This window comes from Phyllobates terribilis, unplaced genomic scaffold (genome assembly GCF_046119375.1).
Source record: "Phyllobates terribilis strain yellow unplaced genomic scaffold, ASM4611937v1 Scaffold_5__5_contigs__length_657084704, whole genome shotgun sequence".
In the NCBI taxonomy this organism is placed as follows: Eukaryota; Metazoa; Chordata; class Amphibia; order Anura; family Dendrobatidae; genus Phyllobates; species Phyllobates terribilis.
In genome coordinates, this window is record NW_027362765.1 from 351,180,957 (window position 1) to 351,201,667 (window position 20,711).

Sequence of the window (20,711 nt, forward strand, 5' to 3'; positions counted from 1 at the left end):
CTCCCCCTGTGTGCTGCTGTCCTCGCTCTGCATGTCCCCTTGCCAGGTTGGGTCAGTGACTTCATCATCAACCACTTCGTCTTTCACTTCTGCACCCTGGTCCTCCTCCGGACTTTCTATCCATTGTGTCTCATCATTATCCACCTCTTGAGATAGTATTTGCACTTTCCCTTTGGGTGACCATGGATCCTCAAATCGCTAGATGTGATTTTCTGTTGCCCTGCTTGAAGCTGACCGGTGGAGAGGCCCAAAATTATTGATGTAAAAGTGAACAGCTCTTGGGGTAACCGTGGACTATAATCTCTCCTTCAAACCACATATCCAAGCTCTTTCCACTTCCGAGACGACCGAGCAAGAGGCCAGAAACTAGAAATGGAAAGATGAACAAAACAGCTCTTCAGAGTGTCCAAGTGTGGGATCAGTTGTCTCAGAGCGCTCGGAATGGTGGGAGGAAGGAGGATCAGGGTGAGGAAGATGCTGAATCCAAGTAAAAAATATCTCCCGGATCCGCACATTCCTCAACCACAAATCTACAAAAGTACTAGTGCACGAATTCATCATCTCCCTTCTCAATGACTGCAACCTCCTGCTCTGTGGCCTCCCCTCTAACACTCTCGCACCCCTCCAATCTATCCTAAACTCTGTTGCCCAACTAATCCACCTGTCTCCCCGCTATTCTCTGGCCTTTCCTCTCTGTTAATCCCTTCACTGGCTCCCCATTGCCCAGACACTCCAGTTCAAAACCCTAACCATGGCATGCAAAGCCATCTACAACCTGTCTCCTCCATACATCTCTGACCTAGTCTCCCGATACATACCTGCACGCAGCCGCCAATCCTCACAAGATCTCCTTCTCTACTCCCGTCTTATCTCCTCTTCCCACAATCGCATACAAGATTTCTCCCGTGCATCCCCCCTTCTCTGGAACTGTCTATCCCACCATTTCTGACTCTCGCCTACTGTTGAAACCTTTAAAAGGAAGCTGAAGACCCACGTCTTGCGGTATGCATACAACCTGCAGTAACCCTCACTCCACCATACCGCTGCACGACCAGCTCTACCCTCACCTAATGTATCCTCACCCATCCCTTGTAGACTGTGAGCCCTCACGGGCAGGGTCCTCGCTCCACCATACCGCTGCACGACCAGCTCTACCCTCACCTACTGTATCCTCACCCATCCCTTGTAGACTCTGAGCCCTCACGGGCAGGGTCCTCGCTCCTCCTGTACCAATCGCTGTCACTTTTTTGTTATAGATTATTGTAATTGTTTTTGCGATGTATACCCCTTTTTCACATGTAACACGCCATGTAATAAATGGTGATAAAGTAATAATAATAATAATGTGATCCAGACTCACATCTACTGAGACTGGACCATGTGGAAGATAGGGTGGTGGTGGTGGTGGCAAACTGACTGGAAGCATTATCCGCTATCCAACCAACAACCTTTTCACACTGCTCTGGCTTCAATAATGGTGTTCCGAGGCACCCTAGAAAATGGGATAGGAAGGTAGTTCTACATGACGTGGGTGCTCGTTGTGCTCCCTCAGCAGGCACAGTTTCATCTTGCCCTCGGCCTCTGCATGCACCATCACCATCACGTCCACTTCCCCGTCCCTTGACACACACCTTCCTTATTTTAAATGGAGTTTAAGATTTGTCACGTTGCCAAAAATGTCTGTATTATTACCGCAGTAATATAGGATCACGTCTGATGAGATGACCACAGTTTTAGGCAGTGGCCTGGTAGTCAGAGATGCTTCCAGGGGTCTTCCCCATGCTGTTCCCATGTCTTTCCAGCACTGTATGCATGTGTCTGATGATGTGTCTCACAGCACATGGCCAGATAAGGCTGTAAAATGTTAAAATGACATTTCCCAGTGAATGCATTTGTCTTGGTTGAAAGCAATGCAAAAGTGCAAAAACGCATCAAAAACGCTACGTGTGAACAAAGCCCAAGGTGTGGAGGAGTATTTTTGTTTTTGGTTATTTATTTTGCCTTATATACAAGTCACTACCCTGGAAAGGATGTTCCTTAACATATTTCCCAGGAAAATCCATTTTGGTTTAGTCTTTGTATGTTTTATTGTGAGTCCGTAAAAGTGGCGTAATACTCTGACAACGTTGTTGACAGCAGTGACCTGGGAGTCAGAAATGCTTCCAGGGGTCTTCCCCATGTTGTTCCCATGTCATTTGAGCACTGTTCCCATCAATTTGGGCACTTTTAGGCCCTCTGCAGACCGCCGGGGGGAGCCGCCTGAATATTGCTGGAGTTTCCCATAGACTTATATTGGGCTCATTACTCGGGTCGAATAATTCTGATTTGCAATGAGTACCCGAGTATTTTAGTGCTCGTCCATCACTAGTCATCAGTATTTTATACCCAATATGAAGTCGAGTATGAGAAGGTGATTAATGCTGAGTAAACCTTCACCTTCCTATTTAGAAACCATTGTACAGTTTTAGAGAAATCCATTGCTGAAATTGTATTTTAATTGTATGCTAATTGTATGCTAATAAGTTGTCTCTGCAGTGGGCGGCCCTGCATTACAGCTCCCGCCTCTCCCTATTCCCCGCCCACCCCTGCCGCCTGTCTCTGACTGACAGATCGCTAAAACAGGAGTGACCTAGAGACAGGAGGCAGCGGTGGGCGGGGAGTAGGGAGAGAGGCGGAGCTGTAATGAAGGCCCGCCCACTGCCCCTGCACTTATTAGCATGCAATTAGCATACAATAAGAATACAATTGCAGCTATGGATTTCTCTAAAGCAGTAAAGAAAGGTGAAGATCTTCTCCGCATTAATCACCTCCTACTCCTCATCAGTCTGGGTATAAAATCCTGGTGACACTTCTCTTTCATGTATTGAGGTTTAGATACGATCAGAGGCTTAGATACAGATGATTCAGAGGCTGCATTACAATTAGAGACATAGAATCATAGGCTGAGGTGCAAATACTTAGATACATTAACAGATGCTTAGATATAGTAACAAAATGAGAAACATTGAGGAACTCAGAGGTTTAGATACAATAAAAAACAGAAATACATTTAGATACAATCAGAGGCTCAGATACGGCGCATGGACTCTGATACATTGATAAGACTGGATACATTTTCATGTTTAGCTACAATAACAGTCTTAGATACATTTAAATGCTTTGTTATTATCAGAGGCTTAGATACATGCAGAGATTTGTCAGCTGAGATACTCACCAAGACTGGGGACCAGTGGGCCGGCATCTGTGTGGACGACATCGACGAGAGCGGCATCGGACGGATCCAGCCGGACCTCTGTGGGGGTGCTCTGAAAGTAGGGCTCAGCGGGGTCCAGACCTGCGGAAGCATGGACACAGCGAATAGTGCACCAGAACCACTGCACTTAAAGGGACCGAGCCCACAAAGCACAACTCCATGACTCCAGGTGACTGGAGGATAAAACATAATGTAACAGCAGAATAGTGACCGCAGCTCTGGAGGATAAGACACTGTGTAACAGCAGAATAGTGACCGCAGCTCTGGAGGTGACTGGAGGATAAGACACTGTGTAACAGCAGAATAGTGACCGCAGCTCTGGAGGTGACTGGAGGATAAGACACTGTGTAACAGCAGAATAGTGACCGCAGCTCTGGAGGTGACTGGAGGATAAGACACTGTAACAGCAGAAAAGTGACTGCAGCTCTGCAGGATAAGACACTGTGTAACAGCAGAATAGTGACTGCAGCTCTGCAGGATAAGACACTGTGTAACAGCAGAATAGTGACAGGACCGGTATCTCCTCCCTGACCTGAGATTCTGCTGATGCCCCTCTTCCTCTTTCCGGCCTCTCCGGCAGTGTGTGCGCCCAGGCTGTGCCCGATCAGGTGGACGTTGGCAGGAGAATAGCCAAAGTTACTCTACAGGATGAGAGAAATGGAGAAACTTCTATAAGTGAAGATTGGAGGAAGAAGTGTTCATCCTGCGGCTGGAGCGACGGGCATGGTATGTAGCAGCATTATAGATGGCAGTGATGTAGCTATGGCACGGACTGCTGGCACTGCTGTGTGGGTCATGCACATGGTTCTGTTGGTTCTATTATTCGGACACTCTCCCTCAACCTTTTGTATACTTGGGCTTCTGAGCACTATATGGCAGCTTTATGTACTTACTATTTGGTAATAATATTTTTTTTTTTACACAGGGGACATAGCTGTGGAGACAGGCGAGGCAATGTGAATGGTGCATACAGCTCTGCAGCCACCTGTAGTGCCCATCCATGGCATATATAAGATGATTATGGGTATACGGGTAGTGGTGGGCATGTAACCGTCGCTCCGCCATGTTTATCACCTTGTTTATAAACATTGGAGATCTGTAACCATTTTGGATGAGGCCGACGCTTCCTGCGGTAGCAGATTTCCCGCAGTGTGTGGCCCTTTAATAGCGACTATCACAGGACAATGGTCACTTCTGTATTACTAGATGGTGGCCCGATTCTAACGCATCGGGTATTCTAGAATATGTCTGCGGCCGACAGGGCGCAATCAGCAGAGCGGTGTTTAAATTTGGCGCCAAAATCGCTGATTGGTCGAGGCCGGCAACCGTGACCAATCACCAAAGCGGTGTTAAAATTTGGCGGCTATATCGCAGATTGGTCACGGCCGGCGGTCGCGACTAATCAGCAGAGCGGGGTTTAAATTTTGCGCCAATAATGCTGATTGGTCGCGGCCAGCGAACGCGACCAATCAGCAGAGCGGGGTTTAAATTTGGCGCCAATAATGCTGATTGGTCGCTGCCGGCGACCGCGAGTAATCAGCGAAGTGGTGTTTAAATTTGGCGACTATATCACTGATTGGTCACGGCCGGTGGTTGCGACTAATCAGCAGAGCAGGGTTTAAATTTGGCACCAATACTGCTGATTGGTCGCGGCAGCCGACTGCAACCAATCAGCAGAACGGGGTTTAAATTTTGCGCCAAAATCGCTGACTGGTCGCGCACGGCGGTCGCGACCAATCAGCAGAGCATTGTTTAAATTTGGCGCCAAAATCGCTGATTGGTCACGCACGGCGGTCGCGACCAATCAGCAGAGCGGGGTTTAAATTTGCCGCCCATATCGCTGATTGTTCGCCGGGGAGCGGCGCTGCCTGTGCGGGTACTTCCGCTGCGAGCAGCTGGGAGATGAGCAGCTGCTCGCAGCAGAAGAATCCCGACTGGCGGCGCCGCTCCTCGGTCCTCTGTTGACACTTGCCGTCGGGAGATCAGAGAGTTATTTAAATTTGGCGCCAATCTCGCTGATTGGTCGCGGTCGGCTAGCGGCCGCAACCAATCAGAAGAGCGTTGTTTAAATTTGGCGCCAATCTCGCTGATTGGTCGCGGTCGGCTGGCATCCGCGACCTATCAGCAGAGCGTTGTTTAAATTTGGCGCCAATCTCGCTGATTGGTCGCGGCTGGAGTCCGCGACGAATCAGCAGAGCGTTGTTTAAATTTGGAGCCAATCTCGCTGATTGTTCGCGGCTGGCAGCCACGACCAATCAGCAGAGCGTTGTTTACATTTGGCGCCAATCTCGCTGATTGGTCGCGGTCAGCTGGCGGCCGGAACCAATCAGCAGAGCGTTGTTTAAATTTTGCGCCAATCTCGCTGATTGGTCGCGGCTGGCGTCGACGACCAATCAGCAGAGCGCTGTTTAAATTTGGCGCCAATCTCGCTGATTGGTCTCGTCTGGCGTCCGCGATCAATCAGCAGAGCGTTGTTTAAATTTGGCGCCAATCTCGCTGATTAGTCGCGTCTGGAGTCCGCAACCAATCAGCAGAGCGTTGTTTAAATTTGGCGCCAATCTCGCTGATTGGTCGCGGCTGGCAACCGCGACCAATCAGCACAGCAGTGTTTAAATGTGGCGCCAAGATCGGTGATTGGTCGCGGCCGCTATTTAAATGTGGCGCCCAAATCAGTGATTAGTCGCGGGCAGCGGCCGCGACCAATCAGCAGAGCGGTGTTTAAGTTTAGCGCCAAGATCACTGATTGGTCGCGGGCGGAGAGCGCGACCAATCAGCGAATCGTATTGGTGAGGACCAGGGAGCGGAATCGTATTCGTGAGGACCGGGGAGCACCGCTGCCTTTGCGGCTACTTCCGCTGCGAGAAGCTGGGAGATGAGCGGCCGCTCGCAGCAGAAGTATCCCGACCCGCAGCGGTCGGGGTCCTTCTGCTGCTACCGGCCGGGAGATGAGCGCCTCGCGCCTGTCATCTCCCGGCTGCATCTCCGTCCCGCAGATGAGCCGCTAACGGCCGCCATCTTTTTTTCAGAAATCCCACGGCACTGATTGGCCGCTGCCGGACCAATCAGCGACGCGGGATTTCCAGGACAGACAGACAGACGGGATAAGCCGATTATATATATAGATAAGGACACGGGCGTCCGAGCACACCGGGCACCGAGACGTTGGCATTACCTGGAGGATGTCCAGGAAATACGCCACCTCTGCCCCCACCACGCGGATGTTGTTGGAGGCCTGGGAATACTGCGTGCGCGATCCTCCGCTCCAGTCCACACAGATGCAGTTAGAGTCTTCAATCTGGAACAGTTTCTGGAGGAGGAAACACAATTTGTCACCCGAAAATCCAGAAAAGAACCGGAAGGAAAATAATTCCCAAAGATTGTCGCACAAAATGCTGCACGCTGCAGTTACCCAAATACTTTCTGCTGTTACATCACTCTCACCAATTCTGCAAAGTGAATGTTATCTGAGCGCCAATGTACCCGTAGGGTGTAAGCCAAATTCATCAATTGTAAATTTTTATAAGTATCACAAAATTTGCAGCTCTGCAGGTGACTGAAGGATAAGACACGGTGTAACAGCAGAATAGTGAGTGCAGCTCTGGAGGTGACTGAAGGATAAGACATGATGTAACAGCAGAATAGTGACAGCAGCTCTGGAGGTGACTGGAGGATAAGACATGATGTAACAGCAGAATAGTGACTGCAGCTCTGGAGGTGACTGGAGGATAAGACATGATGTAACAGCAGAATAGTGACTGCAGCTCTGGAGGTGACTGGAGGATAAGACATGATGTAACAGCAGAATAGTGACTGCAGCTCTGGAGGTGACTGGAGGATGAGACATGATGTAACAGCAGAATAGTGACTGCAGCTCTGGAGGTGACTGGAGGATAAGACATGATGTAACAGCAGAATAGTGACTGCAGCTCTGGAGGTGACTGGAGGATAAGACATGATGTAACAGCAGAATAGTGACTGCAGCTCTGGAGGTGACTGGAGGATGAGACATGATGTAACAGCAGAATAGTGACTGCAGCTCTGGATGTTACTGGAGGATAGGACATGATGTAACAGCAGAATAGTGACTGCAGCTCTGGAGGTGACTGGAGGCTAAAATATAAAACAGAGCAGAGGGGGATCTGAGCACCAAAGTTTTGGAAGTTTAGTCCTCGTACCCTACATATGTCAGACAGCCAGGAGGACTCTCCGCTGTCAGTGAAGCCGTGGATCACAAATCGAGTTTTCCTGGAAGTCCGGAAGTTTGAGGACGAGATGGAGGAGGGATTGGTGGCGCTGATCACCTGAAAGAAGAGTACACAGTGCGGTCAGGGCATAGAGACTGGCGGTGAGGAGATTACAGCTCTGCATGTGGTATAACATGAGCCTTGCCTGGAAGCTGTTCTGATTACTCCTGGTGTAAAGAAGGAAACGGGTGTTAATTTTTTCTGGGGCCCATGGTAATTTGGTGATGGGTCTTTCTATGGTGCCAGCCCATGGTTTGGCATCACTGAAGCAGCCGATTCGGTTATAACAGACCTCAGCACCTGCAAGAAAAAGAAATAAATTAGTACTTTACTTATAGTACTCCAGAGCTGCACTCGCTATTCTGCTGGTGCAGTCACTGTGTACATACATTACATTACTGATCATGAGTTACACCCTGTATTATACTCCAGAGCTGCACTCACTATTCTGCTTGTGCAGTCACTGTGCACATACATTACATTACTGATCCTGAGTTACCTCCTGTATTATACTCCAGAGCTGCGCTCACTATTCTGCTGGTGCAGTCACTGTGTACATACATTACATTACTGATCCTGAGTTACATCCTGTATTATACTCCAGAGCTGCACTCACTATTCTGCTGGTGCAGTCACTGTGTACATACATTACATTACTGATCATGAGTTACACCCTGTATTATACTCCAGAGCTGCACTCACTATTCTGCTTGTGCAGTCACTGTGCACATACATTACATTACTGATCCTGAGTTACCTCCTGTATTATACTCCAGAGCTGCGCTCACTATTCTGCTGGTGCAGTCACTGTGTACATACATTACATTACTGATCCTGAGTTACATCCTGTATTATACTCCAGAGCTGCACTCACTATTCTGCTGGTGCAGTCACTGTGTACATACATTACATTACTGATCCCGAGTTACATCCTGTATTATACTCCAGAGCTGCACTCACTATTCTGCTGGTGCAGTCACTGTGTACATACATTACATTACTGATCCTGAGTTACATCCTGTATTATACTCCAGAGCTGCACTCACTATTCTGCTGGTGCAGTCACTGTGTACATACATTACATTACTGATCATGAGTTACACCCTGTATTATACTCCAGAGCTGCACTCACTATTCTGCTTGTGCAGTCACTGTGCACATACATTACATTACTGATCCTGAGTTACCTCCTGTATTATACTCCAGAGCTGCGCTCACTATTCTGCTGGTGCAGTCACTGTGTACATACATTACATTACTGATCCTGAGTTACATCCTGTATTATACTCCAGAGCTGCACTCACTATTCTGCTGGTGCAGTCACTGTGTACATACATTACATTACTGATCCTGAGTTACCTCCTGTATTATACTCCAGAGCTGCACTCACTATTCTGCTGGTGCAGTCACTGTGTACATACATTACATTACTGATCCTGAGTTACATCCTGTATTATACCCCAGAGCTGCACTCACTATTCTGCTGGTGCAGTCACTGTGTATATACATTACATTACTGATCCTGAGTTACATCCTGTATTATCCTCCAGAGCTGCACTCACTATTCTGCTGGTGCAGTCACTGTGTATATACATTACATTACTGATCCTGAGTTACATCCTGTATTATCCTCCAGAGCTGCACTCACTATTCTGCTGGTGCAGTCACTGTGTACATACATTACATTACTGATCCTGAGTTACCTCCTGTATTATACTCCAGAGCTGCACTCACTATTCTGCTGGTGCAGTCACTGTGTACATACATTACATTACTGATCCTGAGTTACCTCCTGTATTATACTCCAGAGCTGCACTCACTATTCTGCTGGTGCACTCACTGTGTACATACATTACATTATTGATCCTGAGTTGCATCCTGTATTATACTGCAGAGCTGCACTCACTATTGTGCTGGTGCAGTCACTGTGTACATACATTACATTACTGATCCTGAGTTACATCCTGTATTATACTCCAGAGCTGTGCTCACTATTCTGCTGGTGCAGTCACTGTGTACATACATTACATTACTGACCTGAGTTACATCCTGTATTATACTCCAGAGCTGCGCTCACTATTCTGCTGGTGCAGTCACTGTGTACATACATTACATTATTGATCCTGAGTTGCATCCTGTATTATACTGCAGAGCTGCACTCACTATTCTGCTGGTGCAGTCACTGTGTACATTCATTACATTACTGATCCTGAGTTACATCCTGTATTATACTCCAGAGCTGCACTCACTATTCTGCTGGTGCAGTCACTGTGTGCATACATTACATTACTGATCCTGAGTTACCTCCTGTATTATACTCCAGAGCTGCACTCACTATTGTGCTGGTGCAGTCACTGTGTACATACATTACATTACTGATCCTGAGTTACATCCTGTATTATACTCCAGAGCTGTGCTCACTATTGTGCTGGTGCAGTCACTGTGTACATACATTACATTACTGATCCTGAGTTACATCCTGTATTATACTCCAGAGCTGCACTCACTATTCTGCTGGTGCAGTCACTGTGTACATACATTACATTACTGATCCTGAGTTACATCCTGTATTATACCCCAGAGCTGCACTCACTATTCTGCTGGTGCAGTCACTGTGTATATACATTACATTACTGATCCTGAGTTACATCCTGTATTATCCTCCAGAGCTGCACTCACTATTCTGCTGGTGCAGTCACTGTGTACATACATTACATTACTGATCCTGAGTTACATCCTGTATTATACCCCAGAGCTGCACTCACTATTCTGCTGGTGCAGTCACTGTGTATATACATTACATTACTGATCCTGAGTTACATCCTGTATTATCCTCCAGAGCTGCACTCACTATTCTGCTGGTGCAGTCACTGTGTACATACATTACATTACTGATCCTGAGTTACATCCTGTATTATACTCCAGAGCTGCACTCACTATTCTGCTCGTGCAGTCACTGTGTACATACATTACATTACTGATCCTGAGTTACATTCTGTATTATACTCCAGAGCTACGCTCACTATTCTGCTGGTGCAGTCACTGTGTACATACATTACATTACTGATCCTGAGTTACATCCTGTATTATACTCCAGAGCTGCACTCACTATTCTGCTGGTGCAGTCACTGTGTACATACATTACATTACTGATCCTGAGTTACATCCTGTATTATACTCCAGAGCTGCACTCTCTATTCTGCTGGTGCAGTCACTGTGTACATACATTACATTACTGATCCTGAGTTACATCCTGTATTATACTCCAGAGCTGCACTCTCTATTCTGCTGGTGCAGTCACTGTGTACATACATTACATTACTGATCCTGAGTTACCTCCTGTATTATACTCCAGAGCTGCACTCACTATTCTGCTGGTGCAGTCACTGTGTACATACATTACATTACTGATCCTGAGTTACATCCTGTATTATACTCCAGAGCTGCACTCACTATTCTGCTGGTGCAGTCACTGTGTACATACATTACATTACTGATGCAGAGTTACATCCTGTATTATACCCCAGAGCTGCACTCACTATTCTGCTGGTGCAGTCAGTGTGTACATACATTACATTACTGATCCTGAGTTACCTCCTGTATTATACTCCAGAGCTGCACTCACTATTCTGCTGGTGCAGTCACTGTGTACATACATTACATTACTGATCATGAGTTACATCCTGTATTATACCCCAGAGCTGCACTCACTATTCTGCTGGTGCAGTCACTGTGTACATACATTACATTACTGATCCTGAGTTACATCCTGTATTATACTCCAGAGCTGCACTCACTATTCTGCTGGTGCAGTCACTGTGTACATACATTACATTACTGATCCTGAGTTACCTCCTGTATTATACTGCAGAGCTGCACTCACTATTCTGCTGGTGCAGTCACTGTGTACATACATTACATTACTGATCCTGAGTTACCTCCTGTATTATACTCCAGAGCTGCACTCACTATTCTGCTGGTGCAGTCACTGTGTACATACATTACATTACTGATCCTGAGTTACATCCTATATTATACTCCAGAGCTGCACTCACTATTCTGCTGGTGCAGTCACTGTGTACATACATTACATTACTGATCCTGAGTTACCTCCTGTATTATACTCCAGAGCTGCACTCACTATTCTGCTAGTGGAGTCACTGTGTACATACATTACATTACTGATCCTGAGTTACATCCTGTATTATACTGCAGAGCTGCACTCACTATTCTGCTGGTGCAGTCACTGTGTACATACATTACATTACTGATCCTGAGTTACCTCCTGTATTATACTCCAGAGCTGCACTCACTATTCTGCTGGTGCAGTCACTGTGTACATACGTTACATTACTGATCCTGAGTTACATCCTGTATTATACTCCAGAGCTGCACTCACTATTCTGCTGGTGCAGTCACTGTGTACATACATTACATTACTGATCCTGAGTTACAGCCTGTATTATACTCCAGAGCTGCACTCACTATTCTGCTGGTGCAGTCACTGTGTACATACGTTACATTACTGATCCTGAGTTACCTCCTGTATTATACTCCAGAGCTGCACTCACTATTCTGCTGGTGGAGTCACTGTGTACATACATTACATTACTGATCCTGAGTTACAGCCTGTATTATACTCCAGAGCTGCACTCACTATTCTGCTGGTGCTGTCACTGTGTACATACATTACATTACTGATCCTGAGTTACATCCTGTATTGTACTCCAGAGCTGCACTCACTATTCTGCTGGTGCAGTCACTGTGTACATACATTACATTACTGATCCTGAGTTACCTCCTGTATTATACTCCAGAGCTGCACTCACTATTCTGCTGGTGCAGTCACTATGTACATATATTACATTACTGATCCTGAGTTACATCCTGTATTATACTCCAGAGCCGCACTCACTATTCTGCTGGTGCAGTCACTGTGTACATACATTACATTACTGATCCTGAGTTACATCCTGTATTATACTCCAGAGCTGCACTCACTATTCTGCTGGTGCAGTCACTGTGTACATACATTACATTACTGATCCTGAGTTACCTCCTGTATTATACTCCAGAGCTGCACTCACTATTCTGCTGGTGCAGTCACTGTGTACAAACATTACATTACTGATCCTGAGTTACCTCCTGTATTATACCCGAGAGCTGCACTCACTATTCTGCTGGTGCAGTCACTGTGTACATACATTACATTACTGATCCTGAGTTACATCCTGTATTATACTCCAGAGCTGCACTCACTATTTTGCTGGTGCTGTCACTGTGTACATACATTACATTACTGATCCTGAGTTACATCCTGTATTATACTCCAGAGCTGCACTCACTATTCTGCTGGTGCAGTCACTGTGTACATACATTACATTACTGATCGTGAGTTACATCCTGTATTATACCCCAGAGCTGCACTCACTATTCTGCTGGTGCAGTCACTGTGTACATACATTACATTACTGATCCTGAGTTACCTCCTGTATTATACTCCAGAGCTGCACTCACTATTCTGCTGGTGCAGTCACTGTGAACATACATTACATTACTGATCCTGAGTTACATCGTGTATTATACTCCAGAGCTGCACTCACTATTCTGCTGGTGCAGTCACTGTGTACATACATTACATTACTGATCCTGAGTTACCTCCTGTATTATACTCCAGAGCTGCACTCACTATTCTGCTGGTGCAGTCACTGTGTACATACATTACATTACTGATCCTGAGTTACCTCCTGTATTATACTCCAGAGCTGCACTCACTATTCTGCTGGTGCAGTCACTGTGTACATACATTACATTACTGATCCTGAGTTACATCCTGTATTATACTCCAGAGCTGCACTCACTATTCTGCTGGTGCAGTCACTGTGTACATACATTACATTACTGATCCGGAGTTACCTCCTGTATTATACTCCAGAGCTGCACTCACTATTCTGCTGGTGCACTCACTGTGTACATACATTACATTACTGATCCTGAGTTACATCCTGTATTATACTCCAGAGCTGCACTCACTATTCTGCTTGTGCAGTCACTGTGTACATACATTATATTACTGATCCTGAGTTACATCCTGTATTATACTCCAGAGCTGCACTCACTATTCTGCTGGCGCAGTCACTGTGTACATACATTACATTACTGATCCTGAGTTACATCCTGTATTATACTCTAGAGCTGCACTCACTATTCTGCTGGCGCAGTCACTGTGTACATACATTACATTACTGATCCTGAGTTACATCCTGTATTATACTCTAGAGCTGCACTCACTATTCAGCTGGTACAGTCACTGAGTACATACATTACATTACTGATTCTGAGTTACCTCCTGTATTATACTCCAGAGCTGCACTCACTATTCTGCTTGTGCAATCACTGTGTACATACATTACATTACTGATCCTGAGTTACATCCTGTATTATACTCCAGAGCTGCACTCACTATTCTGCTGGCGCAGTCACTGTGTACATACATTACATTACTGATCCTGAGTTACATCCTGTATTATACTCCAGAGCTGCACTCACTATTCTGCTGGTGCAGTCACTGTGTACATACATTACATTACTGATCCTGAGTTACCTCCTGTATTATACTCCAGAGCTGCACTCACTGTTCTGCTGGTGCAGTCTCTGTGTACATACATTACATTACTGATCCTGAGTTACCTCCTGTATTATACTCCAGAGCTGCTCTCACTATTCTGCTGGTGCCGTCACTGTGTACATACATTACATTACTGATCCTGAGTTACCTCCTGTATTATACTCCAGAGCTGCACTCACTATTCTGCTGGAGCAGTCACTGTGTACATACATTACATTACTGATCCTGAGTTACATCCTGTATTATACTCCAGAGCTGCACTCACTATTCTGCTGGTGCAGTCACTGTGTACATACATTACATTACTGATCCTGAGTTACCTCCTGTATTAAACTCCAGAGCTGCACTCACTATTCTGCTGGTGCAGTCACTGTGTACATACATTACATTACTGATCCTGAGTTACATCCTGTATTATACTCCAGAGCTGCACTCACTATTCTGCTGGTGCAGTCACTGTGTACATACATTACATTACTGATCCTGAGTTACCTCCTGTATTAAACTCCAGAGCTGCACTCACTATTCTGCTGGTGCAGTCACTGTGTATATACATTACATTACTAATCCTGAGTTACATCCTGTATTAAACTCCAGAGCAGCACTCACTATTCTGCTGGTGCAGTCACTGTGTACATACATTACATTACTGATCCTGAGTTACATCCTGTATTAAACTCCAGAGCTGCACTCACTATTCTGCTGGTGCAGTCACTGTGTACATACATTACATTACTGATCCTGAGTTATATCCTGTATTATACTCCAGAGCTGCACTCACTATTCTGCTGGTGCAGTCACTGTGTACATACATTACATTACTGATCCTGAGTTACCTCCTGTATTATACCCCAGAGCTGCACTCACTGTTCTGCTGGTGCAGTCACTGTGTACATACATTACATTACTGATCCTGAGTTACCTCCTGTATTATACTCCAGAGCTGCACTCACTATTCTGCTGGTGCAGTCACTGTGTACATACATTACATTACTGATCCTGAGTTACATCCTGTATTATACTCCAGAGCTGCACTCACTATTCTGCTGGTGCAGTCACTGTGTACATACATTACATTACTGATCCTGAGTTACCTCCTGTATTATACTCCAGAGCTGCGCTCACTATTCTGCTGGTGCAGTCACTGTGTACATACATTACATTACTGATCCTGAGTTACCTCCTGTATTATACTCCAGAGCTGCACTCACTATTCTGCTGGTGCAGTCACTGTGTACATACATTACATTACTGATCCTGAGTTACCTCCTGTATTATACTCCAGAGCTGCACTCACTATTCTGCTGGTGCAGTCACCGTGTACATACATTACATTACTGATCCTGAGTTACCTCCTGTATTATACTCCAGAGCTGCACTCACTATTCTGCTGGTGCAGTCACTGTGTACATACATTACATTACTGATCCTGAGTTATATCCTGTATTACACTCCAGAGCTGCACTCACTATTCTGCTGGTGCAGTCACTGTGTACATACATTACATTACTGATCCTGAGTTACATCCTGTATTATACTCCAGAGCTGCACTCACTATTCTCCTGGTGCAGTCACTGTGTACATACATTACATTACTGATCCTGAGTTATATCCTGTATTATACTCCAGAGCTGCACTCACTATTCTGCTGGTGCAGTCACTGTGTACATACATTACATTACTGATCCTGAGTTACATCCTGTATTATACTCCAGAGCTGCACTCACTATTCTGCTGGTGCAGTCACTGTGTACATACATTACATTACTGATCCTGAGTTACCTCCTGTATTATACTCCAGAGCTGCACTCACTATTCTGCTGGTGCAGTCACTGTGTACATACATTACATTACTGATCCTGAGTTACCTCCTGTATTATATTCCAGAGCTGCACTCACTATTCTGCTGGTGCAGTCACTGTGTACATACATTACATTACTGATCCTGAGTTATATCCTGTATTATACTCCAGAGCTGCACTCACTATTCTGCTGGTGCAGTCACTGTGTACATACATTACATTACTGATCCTGAGTTACCTCCTGTATTATATTCCAGAGCTGCACTCACTATTCTGCTGGTGCAGTCACTGTGTACATACATTACATTACTGATCCTGAGTTATATCCTGTATTATACTCCAGAGCTGCACTCACTATTCTGCTGGTGCAGTCACTGTGTACATACATTACATTACTGATCCTGAGTTACCTCCTGTATTATACTCCAGAGCTGCGCTCACTATTCTGCTGGTGCAGTCACTGTGTACATACATTACATTACTGATCCTGAGTTACCTCCTGTATTATACTCCAGAGCTGCACTCACTATTCTGCTGGTGCAGTCACTGTGTACATACATTACATTACTGATCCTGAGTTACCTCCTGTATTATACTCCAGAGCTGCACTCACTATTCTGCTGGTGCAGTCACCGTGTACATACATTACATTACTGATCCTGAGTTACCTCCTGTATTATACTCCAGAGCTGCACTCACTATTCTGCTGGTGCAGTCACTGTGTACATACATTACATTACTGATCCTGAGTTATATCCTGTATTATACTCCAGAGCTGCACTCACTATTCTGCTGGTGCAGTCACTGTGTACATACATTACATTACTGATCCTGAGTTACATCCTGTATTATACTCCAGAGCTGCACTCACTATTCTCCTGGTGCAGTCACTGTGTACATACATTACATTACTGATCCTGAGTTATATCCTGTATTATACTCCAGAGCTGCACTCACTATTCTGCTGGTGCAGTCACTGTGTACATACATTACATTACTGATCCTGAGTTACATCCTGTATTATACTCCAGAGCTGCACTCACTATTCTGCTGGTGCAGTCACTGTGTACATACATTACATTACTGATCCTGAGTTACATCCTGTATTATACTCCAGAGCTGCACTCACTATTCTGCTGGTGCAGTCACTGTGTACATACATTACATTACTGATCCTGAGTTACATCCTGTATTATACTCCAGAGCTGCACTCACTATTCTGCTGGTGCAGTCACTGTGTACATACATTACATTACTGATCCTGAGTTACCTCCTGTATTATACTCCAGAGCTGCACTCACTATTCTGCTGGTGCAGTCACTGTGTACATACATTACATTACTGATCCTGAGTTACATCCTGTATTATACTCCAGAGCTGCACTCACTATTCTGCTGGTGCAGTCACTGTGTACATACATTACATTACTGATCCTGAGTTACATCCTGTATTATACTCCATAGCAGCACTCACTATTCTGCTGGTGCAGTCACTGTGTACATACATTACATTACTGATCCTGAGTTACATCCTGTATTATACTCCAGAGCTGCACTCACTATTCTGCTGGTGCAGTCACTGTGTACATACATTACATTACTGATCCTGAGTTACCTCTTGTATTATACTCCAGAGCTGCACTCACTATTCTGCTGGTGCAGTCACTGTGTACATACATTACATTACTGATCCTGAGTTACATCCTGTATTATACTCCAGAGCTGCACTCACTATTCTGCTGGTGCAGTCACTGTGTACATACATTACATTACTGATCCTGAGTTACATCCTATATTATCTTATAGAACTCGGCAGATTTCTGAATGAAGAATATTTCTCAATATCTTGTAGAGAACAGAGCAGAAGTGTAATTGTTACGTTCACACTGCGCAGTTTTATGAGGACGCAGTGTTGGATTGAGCAGATTTAGCTGCTTTGTGGCTTTTTACCTTTCACGGTGCTGAAGAAGAGACCAATGGTCCAAAGAAGAAGCATCTGTAGAGAAAGAACATAGCCGAGGTTAGAGCTCCCCCTAGCAGTGAGTAATGTCAGTGCAGGACATAGATACAATGTATCTCTCACCTTCCAGCCTGCAGAGCCATAATCAGCTGCACATTCACAGCCAATATATAGATCCTAAGGAATACAGGGGAGGGATCTGGCTGCCTAATTAATGATTAATGCACAGTTAATTAATATTTTCCAAATTTCTATTAATACATCTGTTGTTGTGGAAATATGGAATGGCCAAAACTCTTGAGTGTGGAAATTGACCAGGCCCATAAGAGTGACTGGAGGCTAATGTGACAAATACAGAATATCCGAGTCTATTTCTTATCTGATCACTTTATAAAGATTTCATCAAAGTCCGACACACAACTACCCGAAATGCGTCAGCGCTGATGAATGAGCTCTGCGTGTAAGAAGCTATTGGCCACTGATATGATCGTTCACTGTACGGTCCTTGATTTGGAGACAGCAGATATATTATTATGAACTTTACGTGGCCAAAATCACTTACAGTTAATGTGTGGCGCCCCTGCTGCGCATGAGTGCCACAGATCCTAGAGGGGTGCATGAACGGATTTCTCCACAAGAGGCCCCCACAGCATACACACACCTCCACCTTCCACCTCAGACCACCAGAGGGAGCCCGATAGGGATATAAATAGGGAAGGTGGAGCTAGGCAGTCAGTAGTTCCTCTGGAGAGTTCAGCAAGTACAGGTCTGAATAGAGAGTCGAGCTCAGTCTAGAGAACAGAGTCCCTGCTCAGAGCCAGAGAGGGACAGAGTCCTCCCCATCTCCTGGGCGCGTCAATTGGACTCGAGACGCCAGAAATTCATAATGTTAATAGCCGGAGTTCAACATCTATAAATGCACCGATCATTAGACACAACATTAAAAAGTTCTACATTTTACCAACATACATTATGTATCAAATGTTACTGTCTGCCAGTGTGTATCACCATGTGTGGATCATACAAGTGTGGATCATACAAGTGTGGCATTGAATTAGACCTGAATTTAATACTATGTATACAGTCTAAGAGAAACCAAAGACAAGAAAAATAGCCTAAAAAGTGCCCAAAACGATAGTGACAGTGCTCAAATGACATGGGGACAGCATGGGGATCGCTCCAGGAAGCATTTCTGACCCCCAGGTCACTGCTGTTAACAACGTGGTCAGAGGTATTAAGCCACTTTTACGGGCTCACAATAAAACGTTCAGAAACGAAATTGAAACTGCTTTCCTGTGAAATGTGTTAAGGAACATCCTTTCCAGGGTAAAGACTTGTGTATAAGGTAAAATAAATAACCAAAAACAAAAATACTCCTCCACACCTTGGGCTATGTTCACAAGTAGCATTTTTGATGCATTTTTGCACTTTTGTATTGCTTTCAACCGTGACAAATGCATTCACCGGGAAATGTCATTTTAACATTTTACAACCTTATCTGACCATGTGGTGTGTGACACATGCATAAAGTGCTGGAAAGACATGGGAACAGCATGGGGAAGACCCCTGGAAGCATCTCTGACACCCAGGTCACTGCCTAAAAGTGTGCCCATCAGAAGTGATCCTTGCCGCATCAGAAGATGCAGACTTGCAACTATCCCCGTGCAAGTCCTTGTCCCAGGGCAGTGTTCAATTGTACCTCCCCCATTCCTTGCAATGCAAGCGCAAGTATGCAGCCAACCACCCACCCACCCATCCCCAGGCTGCAATACCATACTGCTTGCTTGCACTTGAAATTGGGCCTTTTAGGCATGTGGAGGCGGAATCTGGCCACCACGTCATGGCTGCGTCGGCGGCCTGGTATCCATACTCGGTCAAGAGCCGCCCCGCGGCCGGGTGTCCATACTCGGTCCCCAGCCGCCCCGTGGCCGGGTGCCCATGCACGGTCCCCAGCCGCCTGGGGGCGGCCAGGTGTCCATAAACGGTCCCCAGCCGCCCCTATTTGTCCCGGTGCGCCTTATACACAAGCGCGCATACCAAAACATTATCTGTGCCCTCCCCAATGCATTTAGTGGGAAGGACAGCCTAACCACAAACACGTGGACAAGTGAATGTGGCCAGGGATGGTCCATCTGACTGACGCCGTCACACTGGGTTAATATTGTGGAAGTCGGGACACAGTTGGACACTGGGATGCAACACGTCCTCCAGACATAGAGGATTGCGGGTCCTGGGTCAATCAGGCTTCAACACAAAGTTCAGAAGGTAGACAGCAGCAGTGGTCGGCCTCCTAGACAACGAGTAAATTATTCATGATCATGAGGCCATCCATCTCCTTAGCTTTCTGTTCCTTGGAATGCAAGCGCATGTATGTAGTAGCGGCTAGGCCTGAGGTGGTCAGCGTTTTGGCGCATATCCTACCTCCTCCGAGGATTGCTGGATGTTTTCCTGCTACTATCCCAGTTCTATGACTCCCGTTAAAACAAAGCTTCAGGTGATGAATGATGGATGAGGTGTTGTCAAAGGAGAAAGAGCAGGAGGAACAGGGACCATTCACATCAATATCAGGCCAGTAAACCACACATGTCTTGTAGGATATGTTTCTGTACAAAAAGGAGCGGTTCGGCTACACAGTTATAGGGCATACAGTGAGTGCAATGCCTACCAAAAATTTTGAGGCACTCCAATGCCCCATGGAAGTGACATGGAGTTCAGAGGGCCTTAACTAAACCGTTTTTTCCATTTATAGCAACTGGGTCTCTTGTACACTGTTGGCCTAAGCAGTGAATGGAAGGCTTTCCAAAAATTATGAGGAACTGCAATGC

The 20,711-nt window shown here is 45.7% G+C and overlaps 1 protein-coding gene across 2 annotated transcripts in view; it reads right to left on the reverse strand.

The window, feature by feature from the left end:
• The window catches only part of LOC141271166 (pancreatic triacylglycerol lipase-like), a 157,934-nt gene that overhangs the window by 14,236 nt on the left and 122,987 nt on the right, over positions 1–20,711 (reverse strand). For both annotated transcript variants that reach the window (XM_073681269.1, XM_073681268.1), the window contains exons 2-7: positions 17,877–17,922; positions 7,643–7,797; positions 7,429–7,554; positions 6,426–6,560; positions 3,786–3,894; positions 3,215–3,334 (exon numbers count right to left, since the gene is read on the reverse strand). In XM_073681269.1, coding sequence (XP_073537370.1) covers positions 3,215–3,334; positions 3,786–3,894; positions 6,426–6,560; positions 7,429–7,554; positions 7,643–7,797; positions 17,877–17,922 — 691 coding nt within the window. The remainder of the gene's footprint in view (positions 1–3,214; positions 3,335–3,785; positions 3,895–6,425; positions 6,561–7,428; positions 7,555–7,642; positions 7,798–17,876; positions 17,923–20,711) is intronic.